General features: G+C 43.3%; 1 protein-coding gene across 1 annotated transcript in view; it reads right to left on the bottom strand.

The window, feature by feature from the left end:
* Nucleotides 1–5,714: 5,714 nt before the first annotated feature.
* Nucleotides 5,715–10,843, bottom strand: part of GLUD1 (glutamate dehydrogenase 1) — a 25,471-nt gene continuing 20,342 nt past the window's right edge. The window contains exons 11-12 of the mRNA XM_015566661.1: nucleotides 7,151–7,213; nucleotides 5,715–6,289 (exon numbers count right to left, since the gene is read on the bottom strand). Coding sequence (XP_015422147.1) covers nucleotides 6,170–6,289; nucleotides 7,151–7,213 — 183 coding nt within the window. The 3' untranslated portion in view covers nucleotides 5,715–6,169. The remainder of the gene's footprint in view (nucleotides 6,290–7,150; nucleotides 7,214–10,843) is intronic.

Raw genomic sequence — 10,843 nt, 5'->3', positions numbered from 1 at the left:
GTATGGTCTCCAGGCCTAGCCTGCGATCAGGGCCATCTTTTCCGATTGCTGGCAGCTGGCCCTGCCCTCTGCCACTACCCACCCCAGTTCCCCATTTAGCAAAGGGAGCCTGATTGCTGGGGGAGGGACCGAGAGGTCGGCCGTTCCTGCTCGCTCGCAGGCCCAACTCTTGCCATAGGTCACCCTCTGTGTGTGGGGCAACCAGCATGGAGGGGGGCTTGGCCTGCTGCCGCCTGCATCCCCTGCCACCCACCCCAGGTCCCTGTCTGCCATCGGCGATCGGAGCCTGCCAGCTGGGGAAAGGAACCAAGAGGTGATCAGTGCACCTCAGGGTGACTGGTAGAGCGGTTGTTCTGGTTGTTCTGCCATTATGGTCTCTCGGCTTTTATTATATAAGATAGATACTTAGGTCTTTGATCCATTTTGAGTTAATTTTTGTAACCAGCCAGGGCTGTCTCAGTGCCTTTAGTTGAAGAGACTATTCTTTTCTCATTGAATAATGTTGTGTTGAACTGTGACTCCCAAAAAGATATGTTGAAGTCCTAATCCCCAGAACCTCAGAATGTGACCTTATTGGGAACGAGGGTTATTGCAGATGTAACTAAGTAAGAGGTCATACTGGAGTAGGGGAGCCTGTAGTCCAATTCACCTGTGCTCCTCTAGGACAGACACTCAGAGGGATGATGCCAGGACATGGCAGAAGTAGAGACTGGAGTGATGCCGCGACAGCCAGTGTCGAGGATTAATGGCCAACACTGCAAACTAGGAAGAGTCAAGAATCCCCCCTCCAGTTTCAGAGGGAGCACGGCCTTTCAGACACTAATTTGAAGCCACTCAAACTGTGAGACAATAAAGGTCTGTTGGTTTACAGTGTAAACTTCACACCTTCCATTTTGTGGCCCTTGGTGAAGACAGCTTTAGGAAACACAGTGCTGGCATGAGGCTGAGAGCAATCAGCCCTAATGTTCTGGACTCTACCACTGGTCTATATGTTTGTATGCCAGTACCAGTTTTAATTACTGTAGCTTTGCATTAAGTTTTGAAACTGAATGAGATCTCCAACTTTATCTTTTTCAATATTTTGGTTATTTGGGGCCACTTGAAGTTTCATATTGATTTTAGGATCAGATTCTCTATTTCTACAAAATGTCATCAGAAGTTTGAATTAGAATTTTGAATCTATTGATTGCCTTAAGTAATGCCTGCTTAATAATATTAAGATTTTTATCTATAACATGGGATGTCTTTCCATCAAGTTATTCTTTAACTTCTTTTAAACTATTTTGTAGTTTTCAGTGTCAAGGGCTTTTACCTCCTTAAATTTATTCTTAAATATTTTATTTTTAGATGCTATCCTAATAAAGAGGGAATATAATTGATCATCATGCCATCGCAAAGGTGCAGTACAGCAGCCAATAAGGAGGGAATATGCTAGTTGACAGTCCCACCCTCAAAGATGGTGGCACCCACAGCCACAAGATGGCTGGCAGGGGAGGGCAGTTGTGGGCAATCAGGCCAGCAGGGAGGGCAGTTGGGGGCGACCAGACCGGCAGGAGAGGGCAGTTAGGGGCAATCGGGCTGGCAGGTGAGTGGTTAGGGGGTGATCAGGCTGGCAGGCGGAAGCAGTTAGGGGCAATCAGGCAGGCAGGCAGACGAGCAGTTGGGAGCCAGCAGTCCTGGATTGTGAGAGGGATATCTGACTGTCGAATTTTGTGTACTGGGCCTCTAGTTGTAAATATAGTTTTCTTTTTTTTTAAATGTTGATTTTTAGAGAGGAACAGAAACACCGATTGGCTGCCTTCTGCATGCCCCCTACTGGGGAGCGAGCCCATAGGAATCAAACAGGGGACCTTTTGGTCCATGAGTTGACATTCAATCACTTAGCCATACCAGCCAGACTAGAATTTAAATTTCCTTTACAGATGTTTGTGTATAGGAAAAAAAAGCTGTTTTTTTGTGTATTGATCCTATACGCTGTAATTTTGCTTAACACATTAGCCCCAGGGGTTTTTGTGTACTCTATGGGATTTTTTATATATAGAATAATGTAATCTTTACATATAGTTTTATTTCTTCCTTTCCATTTCAGATGACTTGAATTTTTCTTGCCTAATTGCTCTGGCTAGGACTTAAGACAGTACAATGTTGAATAACTGGTGAAGACAAGAATCTTTGTACCTACTAAAGGCTAGCATTGTTTTTCACCAGTGAGGCCATTTTAATTTCTGTAAATGCCCTTTATTATGTTGAAGTCCCTTCTATTATGTGGTTTTATTGTGAGAGGATCTTGGATTTTATCAAGTTTTTTTCCCGCATTTATTGAGATGATTATGATTCTCCCCCTCCTCCATTCTATTTGTGGGTATATAACATTGACTTTATTATTGAAGCACTCTTGCATTCTTGGGATAAATCCTACCTGGTCATGATGTATACTTATGAGCTGTTGGATTGTTAATATTTTTTTTGAATATATATTTTTTATTGATTTCAGAGAGGAAGAGATAAAAACATCAATGATGACAGAGAATCATTGATTGGCTGCCTCCTGCATGCCCCCTACTGGAGACTGAGCCCGCAACCCAGGCATGTGCCCTTGACCGGAATTGAACCAGGAACACTTCAGTCCACAGGCCGAAGCTCTATCCACTAGGCCAAACCAGCTAGGGCAGGGATTGTTAATATTTTTATATCTATATTCATAAGGGACACTGGCGTGCAGTTTTCTTGTGATCTTTGGTTTTGGTATCAGGATAATACTTCACAGATGTTAGAAAGTGTTCCCTCATCTTGTCTTTTTGAAACGATTTGACTAGGATTGGTGGTAATTCCTCAAATATTTGTTAGAATTCATCAAGCATATGTGACTTTGGATTAGGCATTGATTTCTTAGAAAGGCGTAACAACCAAAGAAAAATATCTTGAACACTATCAAAATGATTTTGTGTCAAAGAACATCAAGAAAAAGACAAACCAATGGAATGAGACAAAAGATTTGCAAATTATGAGTCACATATCCAGACTATATAAACTCAACAAAATAATTTAAAAATAGGCAAAGGATTTAAATAGAATAAAAATAAAATTGTTGTGAGTGGTTGTCTTTGCAGAGAAATTTTTTTGTCTTGTAATATGGTTATTATTTTTAAATTTATTCAAATGACTTTTATTGGCTTGTGTTTGTTTTTAGATCAAAGTCTCACGTAGTTTAGGCAGTTTGTCAACATCAGCACTATTGAAATTTTGGACTATCTTGTGCATTGTGGGATGTTTAGCGCCCCCAGTTGTGACAAAAATGTGTTCAGTCAAGTTCAACATAGGGACTATATATAGCCAATATTGTAATGATTATGTATGGTGTCAGATGAGTACTAGAATTATCAGGGGATTACTTCATAAGTTATGTAATTATCTAACTATTATGCTGTATATCTGAAATAGTCACTCCCTATTGAGAATTACTGGTGTAGAGCCAACCAGTTCTTACTGTGACTAGCTTGTCTCCTCTAATGCATACCCACCTCACCATTTTTCACTCCCGAAGCCACCATTTCAAACAATTTTAAATATTTTTATCCTATTCAAATTTTTTGCCCATTTTAAAATGAGGTTTTTATTTTTTATTGTTGTGAAAATTCTTTATATAGTCTGGATATGTGATGCAAACAATTTGCAAATCTTTTCTCATTCTATTGGTCTACTTTAAAAATATATTTTTATTGATTTCTGAGGGGAAGGGAAAAGGAGAGATGGAAACATCAATGAGAGAATCATTGATCAGCTGCACGCCCCCTACTGGGGATTGAGCCCACAAGCTGGGCATGTGCCTTGATCAGGACTGGAACCAAGACCTCCTGGTTCATAGGTGGATGCTCAACGAGAGCCACGCCTGCTGGGCTACTTTTCTTGACGATGTCCTTTGACATCATCAATATACGGCCTTAATGTGTGACAGGGTCAGGGAGCCTGCCAGGATGTTCAGGGCGTTTAAAGCTTGTGAGTTAAGATGCCAGGCTTTTTTCTTAAATCCTCACCTGAGAGTATGTTTACTGATTTTAGAGAGGAAGAGAAACAGCCATGTGAAAGAGATACATCAACCGGTTGCTCCCCTCCGCCCACCCTAACTGGGGATCGAACCCGCAACCTTTTGGTGTAGAGGACAATGCAATGCTCCAAACAATTGAACCAAGATCAGGCTTTTTTTTTTTGAAAAATAGTAAATCAGCCTTGCCAGTGTGGCTCAGTGGTCGAACACTGACACATGAGCCCGGAGGCTACAGTGCAATTCCTGGTCAGGACATGTGCCCGGGTTGCAGGCTCCATCCTCAGTGGGGGGCATCTGGGAGGCAGCAGTTCTATGGAAACATCAATGTTTCTTTCTCTCTCTCCCTCTCACTAAAAATCAAAACATTAAAAAAAAATTAAAAAAGTAAATCACCAATCCTAGTAATTAAGTTGCCAGAAACATAGCTTAAAAAAACAACAAAAAACCTCCCCTAACTTTATCCATCAGGGTAAACTACATTCTAGTGCAGGGGTTCATGAGGCAACTTAAATTGACCAGAATTTTCTAACTCAAAGATCCAGGAACCAAAGTTGTTACTTGTGCTATGTTGCCTTTCTATAGCTAGCATAGACATTACACCTTTTCTAACATTAATATCAATAACACACATCAATGCTTATTAAATCTTTAAAAAAGTTATGCCTACTCCCAGTAAATTAGCCAAAGGCCAAGACTAAGACCTGATCATCACATGACCTGAACTTACTGTCCACCAGTGCTGTTCTCTTCTGACACTTGTTTTCAGCACCTTCTCCAGCACATCTAGTGCTCTGCCTGGGGGGCCGGCAAATAGCACTTGGGAAGGGCTCCTGGTCCATGGGGCCTACTCAGGATGAAGCAGAGTCCAGATCTGGCAGCTAAGTCATTGGTGGAAGCAGGTCTAGAATCCATTTTTGCTGATTATGGTTAGTATTGCCTTAAACTCATACGTTCTGTGATTAAATAATTAAAAAACAAACCCTAAGCAATGAAACCTTCCTTCATTAAAAACAGGCACTGAAGAGATTACTTCAGTGTATCAACTTGAGAGCCATTTCCTATTCAATATAATGAAACAAAAGAATTTAAGAATGAAATTTGGTCATTCACAACATAGCAATAGTAATGTTATTCAGGTGGTTGTTTCAAAAACTCCAGAAACCCAATTGTATTTTCATCACCTACTAAGAGACACTATTAAAATACAGAAACAGAAAAGAAACATAAGCTTTGGAAAAGGTAGACTTTTAATAACTGCTTTTATCACCAGGTTAAGTCATGCAGTTACAAAGTAGTTACTGCCAGCCCCAGGCTGTCTCCAGGCCACTGTTGAAGCTGTGCCGAAGGGGAGGCCCCTGGAAGGGGATACAAAGTCAGGGTGAGTTGGGTATTATTGGCAATGCTCAGAGCTGCCAGCCAGACTCCAAAGAGGGAGCCCAAGTGGTTTTTTCTGGGACACTCTATTTGAATTACTGTTCAATCAGGCAACACAACAGACTTTGAAAAGAGAAGAGCAATTAATTAACATGAGGAGGTTACTACATTCTTTGGACTATATGTCATCAATGTGGTTAATAAATTCTGACAGTCTCACACAACAGAAATAGGTGCCATCATTTGCTATGCAATGATAGGAAAGAAGATAACTAGCTCTCCATTGGGCTTTTTGTTTTGTTGGACAACATACTATTGATAAGCTATAAATGATACTGTGTTATAAAAATACTAGCTTTTCATTCATTATGTTTATAGGCATTCACTGCTTAGTCTAGATTAGGCTTAGTAAGTGATTAAAGGCAATTTTATTACAGCAGCATGTACTTGTTTTATTCTAAAAGAATAAAATGCATAAAGAGAAACAGCATTTATTTCTGTTTGTAATCTATAGAATTGAGCTCTTTTGCTGATACACCCAAATGGCTCTCTGGCATCTACTTTTAGTTTTGCACACGATTCCCTAACCTTAATTTCTCTTTTCTTAAGGGTCTCATTTGAGTCAACCTATGAGAATGTTGTCCACTGTCTAATAAGCAATGAGAGAAAGATCTGTGGTTACATGTAAACTTGTGATAGGTCTACAATGAAGAGGTGAAGAGGGTAGTAAAGAAGTCAGCGGTAATCCATCTATGTGAAGGTCAAACCGGCTTCATTGTACACCTTGAAGACTTTCTCAATGGCATTGACGTAGGCAGCTGTTCTCAGGTCCAATCCCAGGTTATATTTCATGGCTGTGCGCATGATTTGCTGAAACAAAGTAGAAAAAATAGTGACGACCACTCGACACAGCATCCAGGCCATGAACACACAGGCACGTAAGGGCCTGGCACAAGTTGCCTGTCCCCATGTCAGTGTAGGACTTGGGCAGCCAAACAAACTGCTTAGGCAGGGGAAGAACCTCTAGTCAGGACGGACTAATTCTCTGGCATTAAATACACCACTGACTAGGCAGCAGCAGGAAGCTGCTCTTCAGAATTTTGGGTGTGAGCGGTCTGTGTTCTTCAGACATCGTGTTATCAGGAATGAATTCATTTGACATACTCTGTGATAATATGCAAGAACTAAGAATGGGGTGAGAAAAGTGACCTGTAGTTAGTGGTGATGGCTATGTAGCTCTCTGAGTGTATTTAAGGCTGCAAAATTATATCCTTTAAAAGGATAAATTCATAGTATGTAAAACCTGTTGTGCTATTCCAACTTAAATCCAAGCAGGTAGCATCTGCTCAAGAAATTAGGAAAACTGAACTTAAACGGTGTTTAAGATCTTGAAATAAGAATCAAATGGTCAAAAACCTTTTATTTATATAAAATTCTATAGTGAGGTCACGTGCTATAGGATAATGGAATGTGCACTGAGCTCCAATCCACTTTGGCTGACTACTTGATATTTAGCCAAACCTCACTTCCTCCTACTTGGCATTACTACTTATTTCCATAAGCCTGATAAACATATTCAAGACCCTGAAAACACTGGCTATCATTCAAGACCGAAAAAGCATGTGCTTTGCCACACACAAATGAGGATCACACGCTCACGCACAGTCTGGGGCTGAGACCACACTGGGCTGCCCTTTGAGTCACCATAGAAACAGCAGCGTGTGCACGTACCCTGGCTGAGCGCTCCATGGTGTAGGCTAAGCCGGAGTGCACGATGTCTTTCTCAGATGCCCCCTGTTAGGAAAAAGAACATGAAGTGAACAAAACCATCCAAGCACACGCTTCATCTCCCTGAGCACAAAGGTTCTCAAGTCAATACACAGCCAGCAGAATTAAAGATATACCTAATTTTTGTGTAATATCTTCATACCTATTAGGTAGTTGCATTTTAACCATAAGTTACTTTTCACTGTATTTGACAGTAAACAAATACTCATGAAGATCTTACACAGTAAAACAATGAACACAGAAAACAATGAACCAGGAAGGCAAGTGGTGAGATCAGCACCGGCCCCTGAGATGCCACAGCACCCTAGGAGCAGGCTCCCCCGGCCACGTCCAGTGCATGAACGTTCAGTCCCCAGCCCACGAGGGACACACGGGGCACAGAAAGGCACCTGCACCTCCAGGAGCAGCTCGGGGTAGAATCCTGAGCTCTACAGTTAGCAGTGTCACCATGTGTAAAGCTGGATGAGCGTTAGCAGCTCTAATGAACCCCCCAATTCTGCTGATGAGGAAGCTGTCAACCAGAGAAGTTGGCCAGGTTTGTCAGTAGCTAGTTTTAGAGCTGGGATATAACCCAGGATCTTTGACCACCGGGCCAGCTCATCTCTTTCCTATGCCAATTATCTCTTATCACTGATAGTCTATTTGTTTCAAGAGATTCCTCTAATTTGTGTTCTGGAACACTTTCTAAAATGTTATGACAATTAACTCTCACCACTGTTCCTAATATGATATATACAGCTATCAAAAACATCCTGAGAGGACAGATAAAAAAGTATAACGTGGGTCACCAATACAAGTTATCTATGCCAAACTTCACCCAATTAACACTATACAATTAAGAAGGTATATTTCTATGACATTTGTAACAACTAAGAATTAAGCTTTCTTTACGTCTACCAAGATAAGAAGATGATCTTGCTCAACAGATGGAACACTGCAGTTTCTTTGACTCAATCACTCAACTGTCAAAACATTTACTGAGTACCTACTATGTGCCAGGCACTCTTCTAGGCATTGTATGTCACAGCAGAACACACAATAACGACAATTCTCTCTTCTCATAGAGCTTACTAGTATATTCTGGTGGGAACAGATACTTGGACTTAAAACCCTGAGGCTGAGTGAGATCATCAAAACTGAATTCTGAAAGAGATCTGGTTCAGGGATCAAGCCCCTCCAACGTTAAGTGAGTGGAGAGCTGATAAGAATAAGCAAAAGGCAATGAGATGGAATGATAGTGAAGTAAGGAGAAAACCAGGTGACTGTACTATCTGGAAGGTGAAAGAAAACATTTCAGGGGAAGGGAACACTGTGACAACAGTGCAGATAGGTGAAGGAAGATGAGGGCTGAGAAGTGACACTGGATTTGGCAGTGCAGGTGCCACTGGCTACCTTGACAAGACAGTTTTGGTGGAGTGGCGTAGGTTTGAGTATAGAAGAACTGGACACAGAGTATTTACAACTCTTAAGGAGGCTTGCCATAAGTGAAATAAAAATGGCAAGACCTGGAAGAATAAGTGGGATTAAGATTCACACACACACACACACCTTCTATATATAAAACCCTAAAATGCAAATAGACTGAACGGAACAACTGGTTGCTATGACGTGTGCTGACCACCAGGGGGCACGCACAAAACATGGTGGATATTGGCAGCAGGGGGCAGAGCATGGAACATGGTGGGCGCTGGCTGAGGCAGGATGGTGGAGCAGGTGAGCAGGGGCACCAGACCAAGGTGGGACACCAGTCAGACATCGGGGAAAGCCTCTGGTGGTTATTGAAAATTCTTTGCCCCCGTGCGCCATGGTCCCACCTGGCGCTTGCAACTGCTGCTGGCCCTGATCATCCCTGAGGGCTTCTCCACCTCCCCCTGCTCCTGAGTGGCAATTGGGGCAGCAGCCGCCACTTGCACCCGCTGACAGCGCTGGCCCCGCTTGTACCTGCTGCTGGTGCAGCCCTAATCACTGTGTCATCAGTGGATGCGAGCGTACTGGCACCATCAGTGCATGGGAGCTGCAGCAGCAGGAGTGGGGCTGCCAGCAGACAGGACCAGGGGCCATGGTGGAAGGGGCTGGGTGGGGGCGCGGAGGATGGGCAGAGACGTGCCGCTGTGCCCACTGCAGACTCACGGCCCACAGTTCCTTTCAAGGTGCATGAATTCATGCACTGGGCCCCTAATATATATATAATTTTTTAAAAAACTATACTTTGCCCTAGCTGGTTTGGCTCAGTGGATAGAGCGTCAGTGACTAAAGGGTCCCAGGTTCGATTCTGATAAAGGGCACATGCCTAGGTTGTGGGCTTGATCCCCAGTAGGGGACGTGCAGGAGGCAGCCAATCAATGATTCTCTCTCATCATTGATGTTTCTATCTCTCTTTCTCCCTTCTTCTCTGAAATCAATAAAGACATAGTAAAAAAAATTACACTTTTATTGATTTCAGAGAGGAAGGAAGAGGAAGAGAGAGATAGAAACATTAATGATGAAAGAAGAGTCATTGATCGGCTGCCTCCTGCACGCTCTGACAGAGAGGGATAGAGAGTTAGAAACATCAATGAGAGAGAAACTTAGATCGGTGCCTCCTGCACATCCCACACCAGGGATGTGCCCGCAACCAAGGTACATGCCCTTGACTGGAATCAAACCTGGGACCTTTCAATTCACAGGCCGACGCTCTATCCACTGAGCTAAACCAGTCAGGGCAGATTTATATATTTTTAAGACAGCATTTAGAACACCAATAGAAATGACTGCATAGAGGGAGGATTGGTGATGCAGAACAGAGGGAAGGATTTGCTTGAGTTATGCATTTGATAAGTTGAAAACGGGCCCCCAATGCCCATAGCAGGACTTGGGGTTAGATGGAAGTACAGGGTTGCTCTGTAACAAGAGAGTTGACACAAGGCAGGGTACAGATGCCAGGAGCTGGGTACATGGGAAAGTTCTGTCTGCTTCAATGTTCTCTGTGAGCATATACCAGGTCATGAGCTGAAGTGCAGGAGAGAGAGGGGAGAAAATACGATATTTAGGAGAATTAGAAAATAAATGGAATAGGGGTGGCTCTAAGAATCTATGCTAGTGGTTAGGATCTGAGCAGTCTGCAGGGTCTCCAGCCACAGGGGGCAAAGTTCTGGATGTTATCAGGGCTCAGGTGTTAACAGGGGGATCAATGAAGCAAACCTAGAACAGGGAATCACTGTGATGATGGAGCATGGAATTTAAGTTAGATACGGAGAATGCTGAGGACATTAGGGGTGATGAGGGACAGTGAAAAGATGGTAGGTCTTGGAAGGCCCAGAATGTGGCTAGGGAAGGAGCTGGAAAAGAACTGGTTTTTCAACCGACACTTCTTTACAAGAGGCCCGGTGCACGAATTTGTGCACTAGTGGCGTCCCTTGGCCTGGCCTATAGGATTGGGCTGAAACTGGCCTTCCAACATGCCCCAAGGGGTCCCGGATTGCAAGAGGGCACAGGCCAGGCTGAGGGACCGCACCAGTGCATGTCAGAGCCGGGGAGGGATGTGGGAGGTTGGCTAGCTGAGGAGGGACCATGGGAGGGCTCCAGGGCATGTTAAGCCTGTCTCGCTCAGTCCTGATCGGCCAGACCCCAGCAACAAGCTAACCTACCAGTCAGTGC

Source organism: Myotis davidii, unplaced genomic scaffold, assembly GCF_000327345.1.
Source record: "Myotis davidii unplaced genomic scaffold, ASM32734v1 scaffold642, whole genome shotgun sequence".
Lineage (NCBI taxonomy): Eukaryota > Metazoa > Chordata > Mammalia > Chiroptera > Vespertilionidae > Myotis > Myotis davidii.
The sequence above is the reverse complement of the archived record's forward strand: the minus strand, read 5'-3'. Positions and strand labels throughout refer to the sequence as shown.